Source organism: Cyprinus carpio, chromosome B25 (genome assembly GCF_018340385.1).
Source record: "Cyprinus carpio isolate SPL01 chromosome B25, ASM1834038v1, whole genome shotgun sequence".
Lineage (NCBI taxonomy): Eukaryota > Metazoa > Chordata > Actinopteri > Cypriniformes > Cyprinidae > Cyprinus > Cyprinus carpio.
This window is the reverse complement of record NC_056621.1, coordinates 15,034,909-15,060,382: the sequence shown is the minus strand read 5'-3', so window position 1 is coordinate 15,060,382 and position 25,474 is coordinate 15,034,909. Positions and strand designations below refer to the sequence as shown.

General features: G+C 36.6%; 2 protein-coding genes across 6 annotated transcripts in view; both read left to right on the top strand.

Moving 5' to 3' along the window:
• pot1 (protection of telomeres 1 homolog) overlaps positions 1-13,985 on the top strand; it is a 31,534-nt gene extending 17,549 nt beyond the window's left edge. For 4 of the 5 annotated variants that reach the window (XM_042752939.1, XM_042752942.1, XM_042752938.1 and 1 more), the window contains 11 exons: positions 7,823-7,992; positions 8,937-9,028; positions 9,123-9,146; positions 9,261-9,293; positions 9,458-9,614; positions 11,505-11,695; positions 11,772-11,907; positions 12,054-12,136; positions 13,118-13,212; positions 13,515-13,620; positions 13,714-13,985. In XM_042752939.1, the coding sequence (XP_042608873.1) occupies positions 7,823-7,992; positions 8,937-9,028; positions 9,123-9,146; positions 9,261-9,293; positions 9,458-9,614; positions 11,505-11,695; positions 11,772-11,907; positions 12,054-12,136; positions 13,118-13,212; positions 13,515-13,620; positions 13,714-13,820 (1,194 nt within the window). In that variant the 3' untranslated portion in view covers positions 13,821-13,985. The remainder of the gene's footprint in view (positions 1-7,822; positions 7,993-8,936; positions 9,029-9,122; positions 9,147-9,260; positions 9,294-9,457; positions 9,615-11,504; positions 11,696-11,771; positions 11,908-12,053; positions 12,137-13,117; positions 13,213-13,514; positions 13,621-13,713) is intronic. The other variant, XM_042752941.1, reaches the window with a different exon arrangement.
• Positions 13,986-14,140: 155 nt separating this feature from the next.
• gpr37a (G protein-coupled receptor 37a) lies at positions 14,141-19,171 on the top strand. Its single transcript, XM_042752943.1, has 2 exons — positions 14,141-15,424; positions 17,949-19,171. Exons 1-2 carry the CDS (start codon positions 14,564-14,566, stop codon positions 18,771-18,773), a joined length of 1,686 nt encoding a protein of 561 aa, XP_042608877.1. The 5' UTR covers positions 14,141-14,563; the 3' UTR covers positions 18,774-19,171.
• Positions 19,172-25,474: the final 6,303 nt, after the last annotated feature.

Below are 25,474 nucleotides of genomic sequence, written 5' to 3'. Positions count from 1 at the left end.
GAATCTTTGAGAATATAGAGAAAACACCAACTCTTTCACCTCTTGGTTTTCCTTGTCTGTCTTGTGAAACTGTCTCTGTTGCATGCTTTTTGTGCTATTTGCATCATCTGAGTCCCAGGCCAGTTGCCAAATGCACTTGTGTCCTCTCGCTAATAAACTGGGGAATGGATGCCTCATGCAATAATAATAGAGATTAAAGTAGTGCCAGCCGCTGCATGTGTACAATATGGAGGACAAGGATCACTTTTACTTAAGGATTTTTGAACTCCCTAATCCTGAGTATTTAAATTCAGGGCATCACTTGTCTCAAACCATTTGAGCTACAGCAAGTATAATACCTCTAATCGTGTGGCTTGTTGAGGAGAGGTGAGCTATTACATTTCTAAGAATGATAAAACAGTTGAATAAATAAAACTGAAGGTGGGACCTGAGCCACGGGACCAGAATATAATAAACTCACATAGGGGGCAATATGATCAAAATCTTATATCATGATACGATTCATTTTATTACATGGTAACGATATATATCACAATATAGTTGTTTTTGCTTTAAATACGGTCTTTCTGGTATCAATTTTTGATACCATAGAAATTTCATAATCCTTGTCACTAGTGTCAGTCACAAAAAACTAATACTAACCTAAAAAAAAAAATCAAGCTCACTGAGGACAAGTCAGTGATTAAATAAGAATACAAAAACTAATTACATGCAATAGGACAACAAAAAAAAAAAACTACAGTAGAACAAATAGATCAGAAATGCTACATACATTGTATAACATAATCAGTGTATAAAAACACTGCATATTCTTCACTGTGTAAATGAAATGTAGATACATATATTTTTATTAAAGTTTTTATTGTGATTTAGTGTTGAGAAGTTGGTTTTTTCGTGTGTTTTGTTGTTTTTTTTATATTATTTATTTGTAGCAGGAATATTAGACTGCTGTCACTTTAAGAGCTGCCAGGATCCAGTATACTGTCACACATGTGTTTTCTTTCTTTGCCATTTGCTTTCACTTAAAGACACTTAAATTACTGTGTTTACAAGGATACTTGCAAAGACGGGCATTTTGACAGACAAGTGTGTATATTTAACCGTTCAAGACCTATAAAGTGGCAAAAAATAACTCCAGTGCTCTATGAGCATCATTTTTGTGTACAAAATGAGTTCTCTTTCACTGTTGATTGCCTTTAAATGGTTTTTAATTCGCATTGCTTAAAAACGCATACAAACTATACGTTTTTGTGACCACGTAGCAAAGCAACGTCATGTGAGCATGTAACCATAATAGAGACCTTAGTCCAAAATCTCTACCAGTGGATAAATTTCTACCAGTTAATCGTGTCTACTGGTGTATCGCCCACCTCTGTCTATAGTGTTAAGATGCGTTTTGTTTAATCCGGTAACAAGTTGCTGTTTATACCTGGTAGTAATATGAATCTCAAATGTGGCTTCTCAGACCACTTGTCATTGGATTCCAAGCAAAGGGTGTCCGATCTACTTAAACATCCTAAATGCTTGAGCACCTGCAGCACGGCTAGAGCTGATGCAGTGTACTGTGACATCCTGCCTCTATACACATGTGACTATCAATTATTCATAGTGAGAGAGAAATCAAGCACCTGGGTTAACTTAACACCCAGACGGCCCCTGTCTGTAATCTCTTCAGACAGCCAGCATATGACACTTATCCACTGAGAGTATGTGTGTTTGTAAGAGGATGTGAATGAAATATCATGGCTTTTTTATTTGTTTTGTTGGCTTCATAGGACATTTGTTCTGCAATAGGCTGAGATTAAGTGTATACAGTATGCAAATTTAATGAATCGGTGGGTTGCCTGGGCTCTTAAAAATAGTCTTGTTTTAATTGGCATTGATGGTGCCATGAATATTCTTTAGGCATTCTTGAAATCTTTCCATTAAACAGTTCTTTATAGTGTTAAAAAAAGGTTCTTTTAGATTATTAAGCTGTTCTTTAGGGATAGAAAAAAAAAGTATTTTAAGAACTGTTCACAAAAATGTTTTTTATATGGCATTGTCGCAATTTTTTTTTTTTTTTTTTTTTTTTTTTTATATATAAAGAGTATGCATGCTCATTTATCATATTTTTATATTTAGATCAGCTGTGCTGTCACCAAACAGTCATTTAAAAGTTAATCTTTAAAAACATTAGTAATTTAATAACACTGTTTAATTTTAATCTTTAGCAAATCTAAAAATTAATATCACTTTTTTATATATTGTATATTATAGTGTTGTGATGTATATTCACCATTTATAGAAATATCTTAAAATTTTACATCAACCATTTATCGGTTATTTGCCAAAACATTCAAATAATTATTAGTATTACCTAGAATTCTGCTAGTAAAAAATAAATAAATAAATAAAAATCTAATCTGACTGTAATGACCCATCCCTATTTTGAATTAAATCAGTCATTCTCATACTGATCTGAAATAATAATAATAATAATAATAAACATTCTCAAATCTAAAATTATTCCACACACTCTTAAAAAAAAAAAAACTGAGAAAAGAAACTGATATTCTTAGCACTCTTATTAAATATGACTTGTGCAAGCATGTGGTGGGGCACTTCAGGAATTGTAAGCTGTCAGACGATGGAGGGTCTGTCTTAAGCACAGTATTTGCTGACAAAACGCAGCGTGTCTTTGAAAAGAGAAGTGAGCACAGAGAGAATAGCTGCAGAGTTACAGACGCTTTCAGAAATCTGCACAGCTAGTCTGTATTTTAGAGGCTTGGGAGCCCATATTCCTGGGCTGGAGAAATAAAAAACACAATGCTTTTGAGTACAATAATAGATTGTAATGCTTCTAAAGGAAAATTACAGGTCAAAATCCACATTAAATTTTACCCTATGTACCTTTGTAGGACACGAATTGTAAAAAGTTTATTTTGTAATAAATTTTTGTAAAATAACTTGATCTGTACTGAACCAACCTTCTTTTTTAGCTGATGTCATACAGTAATATGGATAATTTAAAAAAAACATTGTACATTTAAATTGTAATTAATTGTGTGTTACATTGTATCCATTATAGATGGCCAAAAGTGTATGTTCATCTGCTCGTGTAACACTTCATTATGTTGCAAAACAAAGCTTTCTCACTCATCTGGTCAGTGCCATATGTTTTTCAGTGTGATGCCTTTAGTAACTAGTAAATTTATACAGTACATAAACTTTAGGTTGTACCTCAAGGGTTGTAAATTATTATTCAGTGCCTTCGCAAAACGATTTTTCAGATGTACTCTTTGTCTGTATTTGTTCATGTTCAGCAGAGCATGTTTTACAGGAATTGGTTTGTTTTAGTGATAGGCAGCTTTTCCGGTTTACAAAGCGTGCATTCGTTTTTTTTTTTTTTTTTCATATAGATGAGGGTCCGGACAAGGTTTGTGTTATCCAGCCACACACATCAACAAAGCGTTGTATAATGGAATTTTCCATGTACTGTAGGATGAGAGAGTTGCGGAATGTTAGAATTTTTTCTGCTGCCCTCGCCAGCACCATCAAAGGAGCTTCACGCCAGCTACAGCACACCTGTGCCGAGCAGCCCGGATCCTTCCCCTGCTGTGCGTAACCAACCGTGCAGTGAGCGCGAGTAGGAGAATACCAAGTATATGTAGATTTGTCTCCACCGATAGTTTTATGTTTGAGCTGTTTCTCAAGGAAAATGTTGCAAGCCTGATGGGATGTAGGAATAGTTCATCAAAAAATGGAAAATTCTGTCATCATTTACTCATTGTCCCATCATTCTAAACCTGAATGACTTTTTCTGTGAAGCTGCTGATGCTCCTACACTTAGAAAAAAGGTTTTTTTATCTGTGGTTCCATGAAGAACCTTTAGCACTCATTCCACAAAAGGTTCTTTATAGCGGAAAATGTTTTTTTTTAGATTATTAAAATGTTTTTCACACTAAGAAAAATAGTTCTTTAAAGAACTTTTCACTGAAAGGTTCTTCGAGGAACCAAATGTGGCTCTTCTGTGGAATCTCTCTGTAAAAAAAAAAAAAAAAAAAAAAAACCTTTATTTTTAAGAGTGTAGAAGCTCATTTTGCATATAGTGAATGTGAAATGGGACTGCGGCTTACAAATACCAAAATGATACCACAAAAGTATCATACAAGTGCTTCATGCAACTAGGGCTGCACAATTAATGGAAATTAAATCTCAAAAGCGATAAATCATGATTAGGCAGAAGCTGTGATTGTCATGCTATTCTTTTAGTGAAGCACAGTTCTGTGATCAGTAGTAAATCTCCATCCATAGGCCAGAGGGCGCTCTCGCGCTGAAAATCCAAATACACCACGAAGAAGAAATCCAGGAAATGCCTATCGCAGCAGCTGAATAAACAGATGATTTAACTGCTTTCATTGATTCAACATGACTAATAAACACAAGACTACGGCAATATATGGTTTATCTGAGTTCTTATTATTATAATTTTCATCATAATAAAGTATATCTATAATGAAATGCTAATCGACAGCCTTTGTCACTGCTTAGAATACAATGGAATATTGTGTGCCTTAATTATTCTGTTTAAGAAGCCACATCATCTCTCAGAAGGATTTATTTCAAACACTCGACTGACGTTATGAAGTGAGTTTGGAGTAAAAACATGTTATTAAATGTGGTATTTTCACATGCTTTCACGTACTACACAGAGCCATAGTTCACTGAGAAGATACGCAAACAGCTGTCATTATCGCGAACGATTTAGTCGATTTCATAATCCTACGATTATATCATCTGCGATTATGAACGCGATTTTGCATAGCTTGTCAGAGATCCACGGCTCTGTGTAGTAAATGCTGCTCCACCTGAAAGCAGGTGATGGAGATTTACTACTAATCACAGAACCGGCTTTACTGGCAAACTGTGCATGACAATCGCGATTAATCATGTTCGATTAATTGTGCTGCCCTACATGCAGCTTGAGAAACAACCTGAGAAATGGACTACACAAATCATATAGAGTAAAAGTGGCACATCAGCGCCATTTGGTTCTTATTGTATGTGCTGATCAGTCACCTTTGACATCAGTGATGAAACTGTTTTTTCATTAAGTATCTACTTAAATTTGGTTTGTTTGTAGTCCAGTGACTTCAAAGTTCTAGTAATATAGAGAATGATTTGTATCAATCACATTTGTTATATTTTAAATGGCTTTATTTGTAATTTGGTTCTCATTATGTTAAGAAAAGTAGCCATTTTTATTTTTAAACACTTTTTTTGTAAAGAGGTCAAATGGATTTTGGTGGAACTGAGATGGGAAAATGTTCAACAGTTTTAAATCCGTCAAATTGAAGTTTTTAATAATATTAAAGTAAAATAGTGCCGAACTTTACTAAAAAATAGTTAACAATTATTAATAATGAAAATGTTTTGTAATTATTCAATAAAAATACAGAAAATATACTATAAATAATAGTAAAATAAATAGTAATAAAAAATAAACTAATAATAAAATACATAGTAATTGTTGCATACAAAATTAATTCAAGAATCTGAATTTGTAAGAATAAAATTGGTTGAAAATGTATACTGAGGAACAAATCGACATGAGGCTGAGTGAATAAAGAATAAAGAATTTTCATTTTTGGACTATTCCTTTATATTGAGTTCCGATAGTGTTAGTGTGATGTCTGTACTCCCATTTATTTCCATTCCTGACCGGATAACAGACTTCTATGTCAGTCATATCTCAAGGTTGTGTGTTGAAACTAAAGTAGATGTTTCATGGTGGCACAGATTAACTTTGTGATATTCAGTTCTTGTCCGATTGTTTGTCCAGAGAAAGAAAGCACAGGTCTGGGAGTTTAGTGCATGTTGTTGCTGCTGGATATGATGGAAAACATTTGGTTCTCTCAATGGATCCAGCCATGTTTCTTCAAGGCCATTTTTATCACTCCAAGTTCTCTTTTTAGCTCCAATCTCACACCCCAGTCTGTCTATTCTCAAGCAAGATGGTAATGAGCAGAATCAAATTTGCACTCGTGGAAAACAATCCTGTTTTCTTGAAATGTGGTCACCCATCTTGTTCTGTTTATGAAATAAGTCTTTTTCAATCAAATGTTGATGCTGAATAATTGACGCCATCATTCAGTTTGTTCAAATTATTTGGTTTGCACCTTCATAATGCCTTTTTAGGCTATATATAGAAGTCTAGAGGCTGTGTTGCATCCAACCAGTTCTTGTGAATGCCAGCACTTAGGCTTACTTCAGATCTCTGAACAAACAGAGCCTGGGTGATAAATTCAGGTAAACAAAGACATGGCTTTTGCCCGAAACCTCAAAGATGACGTCAGAAGCGTAGAGCTATAGAAGGACTCCCAGAACCTCATTGTAAATGCAAAACAGAAATCTGACCCAATCTGTTTAGAGGTGTTTTGATATCATATCATCATCTAAACTCGTTAAAGACCATAATATGAAAACAGTCATGCATCTATTGTTGCACAAGAGTTCATTAAGTGATTCCAGCTCTCGCTGTCTTCATATTCCTTCTAGTGATCTCGAGGGACCAGCATTTATTTTCCTATTTTCTTACCATCTTACTGTAATGTTGCTTAACTCTGATGCCATAGCTCCCCCTACTGTACTGATAAATGAACGCTTGTGTATATTTATTAATGTAACAGGAAATAAAATAACTATAGTAGTGATTTTAAAAAAAAAGCTTGTTTTATTTTTTTGTAATTAATTACATTTATTTTTATATTATTTCATATATTACTGTAAAATATATATTTGCTCTGCCCTGATTCCCTCTTTAATTGCATATTTCTGTTTGAGTGGTTTCAACTTAAATTTCAACCTAAAAAAGCATAAAGTGTAGGTTTGATAGTTAAACATTATTTCATTTATTTAATTGGAAAAAACCCATGTGAAAGTAATTGCCCCCCTTAGGCTTGAAACAAAGAAAATGGTTACATTTAGTTGGTAATTAGTTTTAGGAGACTGAGCACAGACACGCCTTATATTTTGTGTTAAGTGGTCATTTTAAAACATCTACAGGTACATAATGCTGTATTAAAGGAATTAAAGGAAAAGGCTGAGGGGAAAGTTGAGATACATCAGTTTGGAGAGGGTTGCAAAGCCATTTCTGAGCTTCTTGAACTTTGTTGAACCACAGTGTGAGTTGTTAACACAGAATGGAGAAAACTTGAAGTAATTTTCTCCAGTGTTCAATAACTCAACAAGGAGGAGATTGCAAAAATGGATTTAATGGAAGAGTAGCAAGCCAGAAACCACATCGGTACTGGATGATCTCCATGAACTCTGGGATCGTGTTCCTTGGACAGATGAGTTAAATAAAATTCAGAGACGAAATTGTCTTATATCTGGATTCTGGAGATCTGTAACAATGTGATGTGTAGTGAAACATATTGGTGCTGTTTTGGGACATGAATGACTTGCTATTATTGAAGGAGGAATTTTGAAGGAGGAGTGAGTTCTGCTATATACTATAGAATATGCTGAAGGAGAATGTCTGAATATCTGTCCCCGAGATTAAGTGTAATTGGTTGATGCTAGACAATAATCCAAAACATGGAAATATTACTGTGTGTGAATGGCTAAGAAGAAACCATTTTTGGGAAATGTTTTGGAGTTATATTGTTAAAGTCCTGCCTCAAATCCTGTTGTGGTGGGACCTGAAAAGAGCAGTTTGGACCTACCAAAAACAGTTCAGCAAGGCAACTTGAACTGCAATTTCTAGGTTCATTGGTTTTTAGAATTGAAAAAGCTAATGTTGTAATGAAAACCTCCTTCTGTTTGTGTTTGCGTTCAGCCAGGCACGTTCCTGCAGTTCTACAATCTCCACGCGCTCCTTCAGAGAGCCCCGGACCAGCAGCCAGATCAGTCTGAACACCTCAGTTTCCACCTTCATGGGGGGACGTCATATGGACGAGGTTTACGCAGCCTTCCTGCGGAGAGCCCTGCTCTACAGTCCCTCAAGAGGTGAGACTAGAGACCACAATGTCTCTATTTTGCATTTTCTTTCAGTTGCCAAATATATTGTTGGAATCCTGAAATGTTATGTCCTTAATGTTACTTTATTTATTTATTTAAATTAGATTTTAAATCCTCAATGTGAATTCGGATGTTTGGACATGTATATATCTCTGTATAAATATCACTGACATTTTGAATAGTAGAACACACACAAACACTACCAATCAAAAGTTTGGGTTTGGTAAGTTTTTTTTTTTCTCTGTTTTTAAAATAACCCACTTATGCTCACCAAGATGGCATTTATTTAATAAATACAGTAATACTATGAAATATTATTAAATAACTGAAATTTATTCCTGTGATCAAAGCTGAATTTTCAGCATCATGATTCCAGTCTTCAGTGTCACATGACCCTTCAGAAATCAATCTAATATGCTGATATGCTGCTCAAAAACATTTATCATTATCTGTGTTGAAAACAGTTGAGCTGCTTAGTATTTTTGTAGAAACCTTGATGGTTTTTTTTTTTTTTTTTTTTTTTTTTTTTTCAGGGTTCTTTGATGAAAGTTCAAAAGAACAGCATTTATTGGAAATATAAATCTTTTTTAACATTATGAATGTATTTACTTTCACTTTTGACTAATCGAATGCATCGTTGCTGAATAAAGGTATTAATTTATTTTCCTACTGATAAACTTTTGAACAGTAGTGTGTGTGTGTGTGTGTGTGTGTGTGTAATATAATATATACAGTCGGCACATATAGGAATTTGCTGAAGTCATGAGCATTATGATGGCAATACAAATATAATATAATATATATTAGTATTATGTTGTATATTATATTGAGTCGGCATATAAGGCCCCTTAGCTGTCTACCTTACATTCATGTGATCGTGTGTCTCTCCTCTTGTTTCTCGCTTGCTCTCATTCTCTCTCTCTATTATTCAGTGTGCTAGAGAAACATGTGGACCTGGATGAATATGATGAAGTGAACGATGGCACGTTACTGGAGATTTGGTACACGCCGCCAGAGGCTGTAGGTTGGTGGCGCCTCTTTTGGTTTCCAATTTCTGTCCAATTTTTTTTGTCAAGCTCAGCTCGCCCTCATCTGTATATGCTTATGTTTCCTTGTAGTCTTGCCAAATGATGAAGAAACAGGTATAGATATATACGTTATTAAGTTTAAGATCTCCTCAATGCTTTTTCTGCAACAGAGGAACAAAAAGGTAAATAAGCTTGAATGATTAAATAATGTTATTGTTATCATTTCAGATGCAGAAGCAGATACAGGACCTTCTTATACAGGTAAAAAACAGTCACGTCTTACTCTACAGTAAATGTGAAAAGTAAATCCACAATATTGGATTCATATTTGGAGAAACGGCATTGGAAATGTGCACATGCAAACCACTAAGTTACAGCTCTGACAAACTAATGTAAATGCTGATATGTCTATAATGATTGTTCAGTGCGGACGTGTGAGCACAACACGCGACGGCTCACACTCGCTCGGGTGAAGCGCTCCACACCACCGCTGTCGTGTCACGTCCGAGCCAGGGTGAAGAAATACAAGCCTCAGCAGTTATACCAGTGCCTGAAACTCTTCTGCTCCAACTGTAAAACAATGTGAGTCTGACACTTTACACAACCCACTCGTGGCTCTCATTTTGTCTTATTTTGAAGTTTTGTAATATTGGTTACTGTATACTTGTTTAATACATAATTGTAACATTGTAATTTAATACTCATTGCATATATTATTTTAAGATATAAATCACTGTCGATTTTTGTTAGTGTATTTTTTTTTAGTTCTTTATTGTAACATTGTACTTTACTTCCTGCCATTTCTACACTGTCCTACACTAATAAAGTAAAAAAAAATCAGAAAATATATATTTTTTATTTTTTGTGATCTGTTCTGGTTCATGGGCATTTTGAACTTGGAAAAGAAGTTGCTGAAATAGCATTATATTTGGTATTTCACTCTTGAGGAGCAGACTTGAGCTTCAGATTTATTGTTTTAGATTTGCTGTATGTTCTGTTTGCCACCTGGTGGTTGTTTAGTGCAATAAAACCACAAAAAAAAGACATTCTTTAACTTTGTATACAACAATCCTAATAAATAAGGTTTTTCCTTTTTACATTTACACTAGCATTCAAAAATTTGTTATCAGTAAGGTTTTATTATTTATTGTCAGTTTCTCAGGGGATGTTCCCATGGGCTTGGAAGTCATCTGTTATTCTGCCTATAACGGAGATGTTCATTCTGCTAGTAATTACAGACCTATTAGTATTTTACTTATTGTCTCAAAGGTTGCAGAGAAATTGATGGCTGCAGAGCAAACTATTCAAATGAGATGTCAAACTGAAAAAGTTAAGTCTCTATTAGACATAGGAGTGGTTGCTGGGAGCGGTGTTTCTTGACTTCAGGAAGGCTTTTGACACTGTAAACCACAGAATTCTTATGTCTAAATTTTTTTTAATTTTTAATGTTTCTCAAGAGACTTTAAAATGGATTGAATCATATTTGTCAGGTCACACACAGTATGTCAGAATACAGAATTTTAAGTCAGCTCCCCTGAGTATTACCACAGGTGTTCCCCAAGGATCTATTTTGGGTCTATTGCTATTCACGTTGTATATCAATGATCTTCCATCCGTCTCTCCCAACACTATCATCCAAATGTATGCGGACGACACAGTTATTTATATACTATATATATATATACTATTTATATAACTACTCTGAAACCACTGGAGTCTTTGTGTAAACAGTCACTAAAAACTCTTTATTTCATCATTGCTTAATACTAAAAAAAAATGTATTTGCTAAGCTGGGATAACCTGATCAAATATGTAGATATCTGTCTAATGTTTAAGACTATATATGGCCGGACTTCACCGTTAAAACAGTTTGTGAATATTAGAATTGCTCGTCAGTCCACAAGGGGTTTGGAAAGAGGGGACTGTATTATTCCACTCAGAAAATGTAAATTTAGTCAAGTCTGTATTCTCAGTCAAAGCTGCAAGGGACTGGAACTCCATCCCATCAATAATTAGAAGACTGGATATGAATGGTTCTTTTAGGTTTCATCTTTAAAAACGGTTGCTGACAACTCAGGACTGTCAACATTACTACTGTATTCTTAATTTTAGACTTCTCTGTACTAATTGATCTTGGTTATTAGCTTTCTCCTGTCTCTTCCTCTCTCTTGCTCTTTTTTTTCCTTATATTTTATTTTGCTTTGACAACTTATTGTGTTTAAGTTTGATTTTAATGTACAATTATGCATTTGGCATATTATTTGACATTATAGTCCTTAGATGTTTTTGAATAAATAAATGCCGTCTTTGTGAGTATAAGAGACGGTAAACAAAAAAATCTTTATTATTCCAATCTTTTAGCTGGCAGTTTGAGTAATTACAGTAAAAACCATTTTTTCGAAAACATTAAAAATCTTACCAACCCCAAACCTTTGAACAGTAGTCTGCTTCTTTTTATTTTGTATGTGACAGGGAAGATGTTCCCGATGACAGCGCTGTTGCTAAAGTCTTTCGGGAGTCTGCGAAAGACAGCCAACCTTGCGATGAGCAGTGGGCCGCCACTTCATCAGCAAGTTCTAGAGAGCCTGGCAGAACCATCTCAATGCACATATCCAGAGACATGGTGGGGGAAAGCACTCACATGCAGCTGATATTCATCGAAGGTATCTTGACTATGAAGAGAAGTATTTTGATATGTATATTTGAATATCCTTTTACAAATAAGCTTTGTATGTACAGGAACGACGCTGGATGAGATTTGTGTGTTATCACGGGATTACAAAAACCTGGTTCCGGTGAGATCAGTGAACAGCAGGATGACTCTGATGGATCTCACAGCTCCATTCCTGTTCTCTGGAGACAAAAGATATTACGGGTAAGACGACAAGCCTACCTGCTTCATTGTAAACTCCCCTGGTGTTCAACGTGTACGTTTATTATCATGAAAACTGTTTGTGACAAACCCCAGGGAAGGATACGATCACATCTATATGCAGTTAAACGGATATTTGTGTGTCTCAGGTGTAAGCAGTGCTCTCTGAACACATTTCAAAACCCTGTGTTTACTGGAGTGGAGACATGGGATGAACAGGCAGTCGCTCAAGGTACTTTAAAAAAATAAATAAATAAACAGTTGCATCATTCATTTTTACTATTTTGTTTTTATGATAAAGCAAATAAAACAGTAATCAAAATTATTTTATTTTGGCATACAGCACCACAAAGTGTTAGCTATAACAGTATTATTAATATACTGTTATAGTTTTTATATTTTGAATGAGGTTTTTATTTTTAGATCTTCTATTTTCATTCTGTTTTCAATTAAAATATAAGTCCATATAGGCTTTTTTTCCTTCAGTTTTTGTTTTAGTTATTTTTGCACATAAAGTTAAACTAAACTAAAATGAAAAATGTTGCTTTAGCAGCTTGCTGAAATAAATGTTTTAATTTCAGTTAACATTTATTTTAAGTTAAAGAAATGTTTTTTTAATGGTTTTAATTTTAGCTTTAGTTATATATATTTTATTGCAATGAAATGCATATAGACTAAGAAGAATTTTGGGTGCAACTTCAGATATTAATATCTTTTTTTTTTCAATCACTGATTCACAATGTATCATTCACAATGATATAGAAATGTTTTTATTATTACTAAATATTATTACATATTTAAAATACACTTTCATTTCAATTTATTTAAATATTTTCCCTTGTCATTCTACTTCTATGTTAAAATTATATTTTTGCATCATGTTTGCTACCTCAATTGAAGTTTTAGAACAAAACATGTCATGTCAGTTTTAAAATGATCAGTAATTAATTTGAGGTATTTTGTTATTGTTTTATGTTATTATTTGTTTATTTTATTCATTTTAGTGAGCCTAGTTCTGGTCAGACTTATTTTTTGCAGGTGTATTTTCTAAAAAGCTGACCCAGGCATCACTGAAACGTGTTTTTTTTTTTTTTTTTTTTTTTTTTTATCTCATGAGATGGTCCTAATTGGCCTAAAAAACTGGACACTTCAGCCACTCTTAAAAATGTCTGACTGTATATTTAGACAGTTCATCTGTGTCTCTGTCACACAGCTCTGGGAGTTCAGCTGATGCAGTACAGATTGTTAATCCAGTTTGAACTGGAGGACCAGACTGACACATTAGAGGCTCTGCTGTGGGAAAACACTGTGAGTGTACATGTAGCTATGCCGTTTGATTAAATATCTAAGTTAATTACAGATATTTATGTTGCATATAAGCATTGTGTAGCTATATAGTTTTTTTGTTGTAGTGCAAAACATGATGCGTTTTCAGCATTTGATTAAAGAACTGCAATTATTAATATTTCTAAAAGCAAAAACATTTCAAGTAAAAAAAAAAATTTGCAAAGTAGCCTCTCAAAAGAGTAGAAATGCTGCATGCGTTCATCAGCAGAGGGAGCTGTTTTTTATTCAGAAATAGGTTTGAGTGATTGTCTCCTTCTTTACAGGAGAGGTTCTTCCATGTTTCTGCTGTAGATGCTTCAGGCAGCCAGGATTTGCAGGACAAGATTCAGACCATCATGGACACAATTCAACCACCAGACAGCAGTTTGGGTAAAGCTTTCATTTCCTATGAACATTTTCTCTAAATTCCTAAATTATTTAGCATACGATAATGTTTTTTTTCTCTCTGTAATGTCTTTGTAGAGGAGCGTCCATGGCTGGATCTTTGTCTCTCAGTCTACTCTGTAAAGGACGACGACAGAAATAAAGTTTGCTATCAGATCACTAACACAGAAATTAAAGAAGAATAGAGAAGTTTTTATTAAAAGTAAAGAAATCATAGATGACAACCTGTGATGAACAAGAAAAGCGGGGTTGCCAGGAATATTTTGTGTTAAGAAATGTAAATATATTATGATCAAACACAATCCATAAATTCATATTGTAAAATAAAACAATAAAACATCTTTATAATACATCTGTTCATTCTTTGATTCACGTGGATTCCCAGTTAGAAACTTGAAAAGTAATGGGCTAGTTCTGTATAGAGTATACAGAAAAATGTATGTCATTATTTAACAAGCCAAGTGAAGATAACTGAGCCTCGACAGCAGGGAGGTTGTGCTGGAAACACATTGCAGTTCTGTTTCAGTCCTCTAGGTCACTGTTGCAAGCTCCCTGACAGAGCTTCATCTCTCAGAGCTGCATCAGGAGCCCATGAACGCCACTCAAGGACTTTCACTTTATCGAGATGCTGGATGCTTTTGGCCGTGGCTTGTATATTTTTCCTCATACGAAACGCTAGGAAATATTTCAGAGGTGCCAGGGCTTCAATTAGTTTTTAATTGTTTGGATATCACCTGTTTGACCAAGTTTTTCCCTCACAGTTCTGCTGTTATAATATTACTCCTGGGATTTAAAAATGGAAACTGGAGATGCTCATCTAAACGAGACACCAGCGAACGGAACGAAGCTTGATGTTTGCTTTACAACTTTGCCTTAACATTACTGGAATTATCAGATTTGGGTATTTTTGAGGGATATAGGCTGCGCAATGGAAATGCAATTTTTAACTGTGTTTTGTTTGCTCATTTGTTGTGAACTCGCAGTAGTTCTCGAAATCGTTTCATCCTATAAAGTGCGTGAAATCAATACAGACAGCCGTGGACGACGTGTAACTTTAAAAAAGATCAGTTATGAGACGGGTAAGGAGCCTAAAGATGTGCTTTCATCGAGCAGGACTATTATAAACTTAATGCCGGTGAATGGGAACGATAACACAACTCTGAGTGTATCTTCCAGGAAAAAGTACGACAAAAAATATCAAATGGACAAATATAAAAACAAAAAATCATTTCTGAAGGAAACACGCGGCGAACTTCGCGTTAAAAGGCGTGCTCGTCGACAAGAAAGACGCGAGACGACGACTCGAAATGAGCCTGACAGAAATCAAACCATCAAATCGCCAGATAATGAACTTGAACGCGTGGAGTCACTGCCTAAACCTTTTGCGCAGATCCAGCCTACTGACTTCACGCCTATCCCTGAATGGGGCACCTCACCTGTGGAGGACTTTGAGGAAGTCTTCACCCCGTTCATTCCCTTTAATACACGATCAAAAGCTCCATGGGTGAAGAACCCGTTTTACCCCGTGACAGGTGAATCGTACGGTGCATATGCTGTCATGTGCATCTCCATCCTCATTTTCACTGTGGGGATTGTTGGGAATGTGGTAATCATGTGCATAGTGTGCCACAATTACTACATGAGAAGCATTTCAAACTCCTTGCTGGCCAACCTCGCCCTGTGGGATTTTGTCATCCTGTTTTTCTGCTTGCCACTTGTTATATTCCATGAACTCACTAAGGATTGGCTCCTTGGGGAATTCTCCTGTAAAATCATTCCATACATTGAGGTAAACTGTGGTTGGTAATGGTCACTTTTAATGGATGATTGAAATGCAGTTTGTGTTTCTGATGTGTGCTATTCTTGGTATTATGCATAGTATTTCAAAATGAGTATGTTAATGGTAAGATGCATTGATACTAAAACTTTATTCTGTATTAGTAATATAGGAAATCAGTTTGGATAGAAAAAAGTTAATATGGGACCATGCTTGATCACATGCTGTACATCACATACTAGAATGCTGTCATGCCATTCCATCTCTTATGGTTTAATGCAGCCTACAGTAGCTCCAGCTGTATGGTGTAAGGTGACAGTTGGGTCAGACTAATGATTGAGTGGGCCGGGCCTGGTTTCAGGATTGAGCTTGACCTTATTCTAGCAGGTTTTTGAAGATAATCACACTTTCACTGTAGTAAAGTTGCTGGTTTCCCATTTCAGGTGAATGCAGCACATCTGATATTCACATGTCATTTTATGTGTGCATATCTTGATGTCATTTGAATCTGAAATGCCAATAAAAGTGTTTCTTTATGCCAGAAACACTTAGTATTTGTCTGTTGGTAAGAAAGCTGTACGTGTTATTAGTCAAGTAAACTGCTATATACATACTGACTTAAACAAACTTGCTTAGCAAAACTGACCCAAAACTGACTGTAAAAGACGATATTTACACCAATACACCTATAGCACCTTTTGTGGAAACATTGAGATTGCAGAATATTTCTGCATTGCATTATTTCAGTCAGCCTTCTGGGTTCACGTACTGGCGTAAAAAGCTACACCATTCAGTGTCTGTCCAGTTTCACACAATGTAAGATTTTTTACTTGCAATTTCTGGATTTTCACAAATTTATGTCAAAGCACCCTATGTATTGTACAAGTTTAAACCACTAATTAAACATATAGCTTGAAGTTTTTTTTGCAACACTTATAAGCCAGCAAATTTCCGGAGCTGATTTGACGGCATTTTAACAATGAGTGCTGTTCACACATTTTAAAATGAAAAATGCTGTTAAATTAACAAAAAGGTTGCATATGTGAAAATGTGTGTGGACAACAGGAATTCAGTGCAAATGTATATGTGTAGGTCAGGACAGACATCTTGGCTGTGTTTCGTCTTCCTCAGTAAGGGGGAGTGTCTTCTCTGCAGACACAAAGAGATAGTGGTATTGCCTTGGGGCAGCTTTCAGATTGTATCATGTGTTTCTGAGGAATTGACCTGATTGGTGCCATAGTTGTGGCTTTAATCTCCTGACATGGTACAGAGCGCCAGTGCCTACACCCTAGATTCAGAACAACCCTCTTTGATCACTATGTTTCAACCTAACAATGAAGTCGATGGCCTTAAATGGAAAGGCTGTGGTTTTTATGCACGATATAGTGGGATTAAATTTCTTTGTCGTTCCACAGGCTTAGAAGTTAAATACAAGTTATACACAATCGACAGCCCTTGGCTTAATGTTGGTTTAATGTTGCTTATTGTTGATTACTAATTAATTCGGACATGTTCCTCATTCTTGAATGTTTTTAGAGGATTCAAATGCAGAGATGTTAATATTTTTATAAAAGCACTTACTGTACATTAATTCTTCCGGTAAAACCTTTATTTAAAACTTTCATGGATTATTTGAGCTTGCGTAGTGTAGTACTCACACTGTCCGATTTTTGAAACCGATTACAGTGATATTGGTCACACATGCTTATTGAATTGGTTTTGCACTAATCAGATGTTCCAAAAGTGGCAACACTGGCCCAGGCCGCTGTTTCACAATAGAAAACGAAACTAAAGAGATGAAATAACAACAACATAGCAGAGACTGCAACTACAACAGACACCTGCATTGACAAGCGTTTGTGTAAGGGGGTTATGAGATTGAAGCAACTGTGGTTTAAAAGAGTAAAAAGGCATTTTTATTGGTCATAACTTCTGGAGAAAATAGAGCAGACGCTAGACAAAGATGAAGCTCTCTTTAGTGCATGTGTCGACCACCTGTGTTCGCACACACCTTTGAAAGGCTGGGCATTCTGATCTATGCATATGCTAGCGTATACATACACAAAGTATACTTTTGGCTTAACCCAGATTTTTGCTTTTTATGCCACAAGTGTTGTCAATCAAATTAAAAGGGATAGGGTAGTTCACTCAAAAATAGAAAATTTTGACATAGCTCAGGTTGGTCCAAACCTGTATGAGTAAGAATGTTGGTAACCAATTGGTAGCCATTGATTTCCATAGTAGGCCTTTTTTTAATGGAAGTCAATGTTTATCGTCAATTGTTTGGTTACCAACATTCTTCAAAACATTCTTTTGTGCTCAACAGAAGAAAGAAACTCATACAGGTTTAGAACAACTTGAGGGTGAGAGAATGATGACAGAACTTTCATTTTTTTTATGAACTGTCAAATAGAACCTGGAATGAATGTTAATAGAACCTGGAATGTTCCTTGATCTACTTTTTGTCTAGGTTTTTCAGTGGAAGGATTTTCTAAAAGTTAATTTATAATGACCATACATCCCTTTTACCTTGCAGGTGGCATCTTTAGGAGTAACTACCTTCACTCTTTGTGCTTTGTGCATTGACCGTTTCCGTGCCGCAAGCAACGTCCAGATGTACTACGAGATGATCGAGAACTGCACCTCCACTACAGCCAAGCTGACCGTGATCTGGCTGGGTGCTCTGCTCCTCGCCCTGCCCGAGCTCCTCATCCGGCAGCTGGTGAAAGAGGAGCGTGAGCCTCCGGAGGTGATACCTTGCGAACATTGTGTAGTCCGAATCTCCACGGCTCTCCCAGACACACTTTACGTGCTCGGACTCACCTACAACAGCGCTCGCCTGTGGTGGTACTTCGGCTGCTACTTCTGCCTGCCCACCCTCTTCACCATCATCAGCTCGGTGGTGACCGCACACAAAATCCGCAAAGCCGAGCGCACCAGCGTCCGAAGCAACCGCAAGCAGATCCAACTTGAAAGCCAAATGAACTGCATCGTGGTTGCTTTGGCTATCCTGTACGGCTTTTGCGTCATTCCGGAGAACATCAGCAACATCGTATCAGTGTACATGGCTTCAGGCGTGCCACGTCGTACACTGGATATCCTGCATCTTGTGAGTCAGATGATGCTGTTCTGCAAGTCCGCGGTTACTCCAATCCTGCTTCTGGCACTCTGTCGGCCCTTCAGCAAAGCCTTCTTGGACTGCTGCTGCTGCTGTTTTGAGGAGTGCGGCCCACCAAAGTCCTCCGAGCCCAACAGTGATGACAACGATCAGGGCGGCACCACCGAGCTGGAGCTTTCACCCTACAGCACTGTAGTCCGCAGGGATCCATCTACCTTCCCAATAGCGGGAACGCACTGCTAAGGTTGGACCTTACCTAAGGGCTAAACAACACCAAGGGCTTAAATTTACAAAATAAACCAGTTGAGAGATGTCATTTTCACAGGTTGTGCAATTTTGTACAGTTTCTGTACAAAAACTTTGTTTTGGGAGAGATGCCCATAAACTGAATATTTTACTTTGTGAAAATAGGGACAACAAGATATGTTTATCCCAGGCCACATGGTCTTAGAGATGCAACTGCCTATTGATGTTTATAAAAGAAGACATGAGTACCTTGTGTAGTTTCTTGGAAGTTTGTAGAAAGCCTAGAAGCATAATGAATTAACTCACAGGCATTTGTTATATTTGCACAGTTTTCTTACCCCTGTATTTTTTTTCTTTCCCATTTTTATTTGGTGTATTTGTGTTTTAATTTTTGGAAGTTTGTAGTTGGTGTTTTTGTGTTTTTTTTTTTATGGCTGTTCATAGTATGTTTTGGTTTTGTGAAAACTGGCGAATCTTGTGAATCTATTTAATGTTAAGCCTAGCTCCCTTCCTATGTAAGTATTAAATTCACTCTGTATTTGTTAGCAGAAGAAGTTGTGATGCTCTTCAGCCACTGGAAAGCGCTGAAGGAGTTGTTTAGTCAAGACATGTCACTTTAATAAAAAACAACAAATTACAAGATTTTAGGATTTTCTTACAAATGTTTGAGATACAAATGCCAAGTTCCTCTGAAACTCTTCACCTCCCCAGCTGCACCATTATAGATCTACTATGGGTTATTATATATGCTATTTGCGCAGCAGCAGTATGTCTTAAATACTCACAGCACCATGTTGGCGTATGAATTGGCAGTAGCAAGTTCCTGTATTGCTTTGCAGCAGCAGCAATAATGTACAACAATAACCAAGCAGTGTAGCACATCTATTCTGCCAAGACCAAATACATACAAAATCTTAATTGAGTTTTCATGATAGAACTTTTACGAAGTGAAACTAGAGATAGTGTTTATGGTAAACTGAAGACCTGGAGATCCTAACAAATCAGTTTTTCTCCAGTGGCAAGTTCACAGGCCTTTGGGTCATTACAGTACTTTCCTAGCACACAGAGGCTATTGTTTAATGCTGTGGCCAGTTCAACATTAGGCATTCATACTGCAGCAGATTCCATGACCTCATGGACAGAAGTGAGGACTGGATTGGGAGTGTGGGGAAAGATGTAAGAAGCCTGTTTGGCTTAACAGGACAGCTGGAGATCCGTTACTGTGGTCTGGTTGCTTATTGGCCGTTTAGTGTCAAAGGAAAGTTGTACTTTTGCGCTGCTTGAGGAACAATATAATCTCTTCTACTATACATTTAAGCTCAGTTGTAAAACCTATTGAGTCACCTTGCTGTCTGTTTCCTACACAGACAGCTTTCTTCCAAGGCAGCATCATAACAGAAATAGAAATCTCAAGTGACTGATTTTGGGAAGAATGCTTTCTGGTGAATATGTGACTCTGAAGACTGGAGAAACTTTCTTCTGTGGAACACAAAAGTTATTCTGAAAAATGTCCAGTGATTTGGACCCCATTGACTTCAACTGTATGGACAAAAAAACATTTGACATTTTTCAAAACATCGTCTTTGGTGTTGCATGGAAGAGAATCATACAAATTTGGAGCAATGCAAAAGTGACAATCAAAATTGACAGCATTGTTTGGGTTTTTTTGGTATAGTCAACTTTTTTCTAGCATGACTTTCAAAATAAGTTCCTATCATGATTAGCTTGTATTTTATTTTAAGGCACTCTGAGTGTTCGTTGATGACATTCTCATGCATATTTAAATAGATTGCATCATTCAAAACCCACACCTAATAAATGATTCATAGGCACCAACAAACAGTCATTCTTTTGAACGGCATGTGTCATATTAATATTTCATGAATGATGAGCACTTCGTGCCACTACAATGCATACTTCATATGAAAGGACTAAATTCATTGTTTTTCTAATTTTTTTTTTTTTCTAACTCCTATTACATTTTATTAGGGCAATTTATTAATTTCTTATGCCAGATTTACTATGGCATTTCTTTATTGTTTTCAAGTTATGCACAATATCTTCCCAGACAATATTTACACTGATGGGAACAGTTTTAGGTGTTTGGGCCAGGATGGTACCCATACTTATAATGGCTGTCTGCTATTTAGCGTCTCTTCTAATTGGATCTATCTGATTGAGAGGATGCCATCCATGGAAAAGAAGGGCTTTATTGTCTTGTTATTCCTTTTGTGGAATTGTCCCTCATTTCTAGGTCACCGCCTGTGATGGATGCTTGAATGCATTAATGAGTTCCCAGTTGAGGTCTTCCCTGTGTGTGAGCGGCTCTCGTCTTTGTCACACATACACTGTATGTACTATTTGCAGTGCCCCTCCTCAGCTGCCCTATGAAGGGGAATTATGGGATTGTTGGCACTGCCAAAGTACTCTTTGTTGAAGGAGAATGTGAAAAACCTTTGAGTTTGTTTAAAGGTTGCTTTTGAAAAGCCTAATTGAGCTGTTCTGATGTTCACACAACAGAACAGCCCACGTCCCCTCCTGTTGCCCCGTCATCAGCATTATCCTCAACCTTTGATTTCATCCTAAGGGAAATCTCAATAATTTGTGCCAACTTGAAAACTCTTGTAGCCATTATATTAATAGACCCAGCCTTTTAAAGGGATACTTCACCTAAAATTTATAAACCGTAATCTCTAGTTTCCGCTAACTGTCGTACACATGTTCACAGGAGAGTGGCATTCCAGCGGATGATGTAGGACGTATGCGTAAGCTCCGGTGAGAACATGCTAGTCTCACAAGAACCAACTTTTTGTTTACAGCAAAGGAAAACCAATCTCTTCTTGGCTTATATCGAAATCCTCTGACATTTTTCTTTACAAATCCTCATTTTATACTTCTAATTCGTGACCGGTGTTTTGTTTTGCTGTCTCCTTTGCACTTCCACATTTGTCGCTTCTCACCGGAGCTTATGCTACGCCTACATCCTACATTATCCGCTGGAACGCCACTCTGATGAACGCACATACGACAGCACAAGCTAGACATTAAAAGTTTTAAATATGGACATTTTTCTTACACAGACACATCAATTTGCTTCAGAAGGCCTTTATAAACCCCCTGGAGCTGTGAGGAGCACTTTTTATAATGGATAGATGCCGTTTTTTGGGCTTCAATATCTCGACCCCCAAGGCCCCAGCCAAGGCATTTTTAATACAACTCTGACTGTATTCTTCTGAAAGAAGAAAGTCATAAACACCTAGGTTGGCTTGAGGCTGAGTAAATCATGGGGTAATTTTCATTTTGGAGTGAACTATTCCTTTAATATCAAATAATATGATTTTTGAGAATGGGCAAATTAAAATGAGCATATCTAACAGATTTTTATATTTTATTCCCTGCTCAAAATTGGATGATTATCCAAGACAAAAATGGGTCCCCAAACCAGTGGGATGGTGAAATTGTGCACCACATGGCAACGGATGGGAAGTGACCTTTGCTCATTACATAAGAATGAGTGTCTCATTAATTATTAAACTCTTTTTATCTCAACTTTGCAAAGTAATGTACCCTGGTAACAAATGCTTTAATTAAAGTCCTATTAATATTTATAAGGATTAATGGGCTGTTATTTCATAATTGCTATTTGCATATAGAATTACAAATATATAGAGTAGTACCACAAGTCTGAGATCACTTGTGGAAATGATTATTTTTTGCTTTATTTTTAAATGAATTTTAAAGAAAATATATTATTAGCAAAACAGGTGCAAATAAAGTGAAACTAATTTCAATTCTCTGAGTCTTAAGGCCCAATTAGAACGATAGAACTAAGAATAATGAAGAATGCTAACTATAATGATAAGCATATTAGCATCCACACAAACACACAATAACATTCTGTTTATTATAAGTACACAAGTTTTGTCTGTCACTTTAAATGATTGGGGCGCTTTAATGCAGGATGGTTTCTAATTGGTTGTCAATGTTTTTATTGTTCCTCGAATTATTGTTCGTCCTGAAAGTGATTCCAATGATATCATTCCTCGGAGCTGTTATCATTGTCGCTGTGATGTGGACTTCACTATTCGCATGGAATGAGAACGATTATTAAAACTTTATAGGCCAAGTTATCAACCTGTGAATGGTCCTTAAGTCTTAATTTTTTAAAGTGAAAATGGGTCATTTATAGGGGGAATGTAAATGTATAGTTTAAAATTGGAAAACCCAATCTTCTACACTAGTCTCAGTTAGTTAGACCGATATTTGTAACAGATCCTGAGAGTGGAGGAGGGTTAAATGTGCATCATCATCCACTGGCATAATAATGCTTAACTGGGTTTGTATATATGAACAATCTCAGCATTGTTTCCCTCCCTCATTCTCTCTATAAAATAGAGAAAACATCCTTTTTCAACCATCTCTGTTCTTTAGTACTCATATGTAAAGTGAGTTGTGACTTATCAGCTCTGTTTTCTTTTACATTTGCAAAAACAGCAAGTCATTTTGTTGATTCGTTTTTCGTTTTGAATCATTTTCCATTTCCTCTTTCCTTTCCCATAGAGTATGTGCGTCTCTGTGAGCTTCTCAAGGAGCTTTGTGTCAGCGTATCAAAACACATACTAACATGGACTTTTTAGCAGAAAAAATAAAAAAAGAATGAAATTTGCAGAGTTTTCATTTGGACAAAGGAAACTGTTTGCATCACTGTGGCATTCGGGCCGAAAGGAAACAATCACTGCCCTGTGTGGACTTTTTATGGCATGTGGGAGAAAGCCAAATGAGCATTACTGGCCTGCGACTCAGTGGTCACAAACAAAAGGACCACAAGAGACACTGAGGTGTTATAATTCATTTTAAGCATTCAAGGGGCCACTAAAGAGTCCAATAAACCACATGTGAAATATGTTTGCTCCAACACGCATTGATACCCAAAATCATGCTTCCACGTGCATTGAATACATTTAAAAGTTGCCAATATTCTAGATTTTGCTTTTCTTTATTGGTCCTTTTCAACTTTTATAACGCAAAACTCTCTTCTTTAAAAACATCAGCTATTTTGTCGTCAAAATCCATCAAAGTGATACAATCAGAAAGTGTCTCTGCTCAGTTCAGGAGGTGAAAAGCTTCCGAATGCCACACACGTTGCAAAGGTCACTTTTTCCCAGCAGATCCCACATGCTTTCACATGTATTGTTGGTTGCGTGATAGACAGGACTGTTTGCGTTGAGGGGTTTCCAGAGAGAACTGTTATGGAAAGACATCAAAGGCGATATTGCATATAATAATAATGGTCTTGTCACTCTGATGGGTTCATGAGGCCTGAGATAAAGCACTTCTTTCCTAAATGTCACATTAAGCTGAAGAAGAGGGAAAGGAGTGAAGAAAGTGGAGAGAGGATGATGCTGGATATCGGCCATCTGTGAACAGGAACGACAAGGCATTACTTCTGGGCCGTAGCTGACAAGTGAATTGAGTAATTGCCAATCGTGGCAGGCTTGTGCTAATGAGATTTCATTCCTGAGCCCCGAGCCAATCTCTCCTCATGCATGATGGAGTTTAATTATGTGTGTGTGTGTGTGTACAGAGATGAGCAAGATGTTTACCAGGACCATGTCTTGGGCATGATGTTGTCCTAAATGAACTTCTCATTCTCACACCTTTCATGCCATCATGCCAAATTCCCTCCATGAAAATGTTGGAGGGGAAAATGTCATGCATATTCATTTCATGCATAATTTACAAAGCTAGACTGCCTGGCACACTCTGAAAAATGAAGGTTCTTTTTTGGCATCAATGAAGAACCTTCAGTATCCATGGAACCTTTCCATTCTATTAAAAAGGTTCTTTATAGTGGAAAATGGGTCTTTAGGTTATGTTCACTTGAAGGCTCTTGTACCAAAAATATACTTTTGGGAACTTTATGTTTAAGAGTACCTTGTCAGTAATTTCTATGACGTTTCCAGACCTAGAAATCACCTTTGCAACTTTCCTTGTATTTCCAGGTTTTGCATGATCATGGAAGAGCTGCAGGTCCACCTGATGGTTGCAGGTTGGGGTCATTTCTGTGGTGGAATGACACATAGGTGGTGTCAGTGGGTTCAGTCCAGTAGTCACTGAGTGGTGCTGGCAAGCCTCTGGGTCACCGCATGATCTGAGCCCTTTATAGACAGTCACAAAGAGCTGAATGAGCTGATTTACGGGAACACTGACAGGCTATAGTCCTCAGACGCTGCATGCGGCTGACCTGTGCTATAAATCAAAAGAGTAATGATATCAGGGTCATCCAAAACAAATAATATTCATCTTCAATATCGTTTGAATACAGTGCTCTGGTAAATCCTTTTGAAAAATCACTTCTAAGCAGTCATCAGTTGATTGTTTGTGTGTTTTTTCTGTTTAGAACCTTTAAGAATAGAAATGACTGACAATAACATATAAAAGGAGATTTGAGAATGTGGACTTCTCAAATGGAACCAAGAACGTCAAACTGGAACGTCCCAAAAGTAGGTCAGCGGTAACCTTGTGTGTGATTAGTCAGAGGTGTTTTAGTCCACATTTGTGTTACAGGCATTATGAATCACATAACTCAAGGGCAAAACACTGACCATGTGTCATCATCCATTTGTACCTAAAAGCATAGAGAAAAATTTATGTTACAGAAACTATATCAGGCCAGCACTTTATTCCATTAATAAATA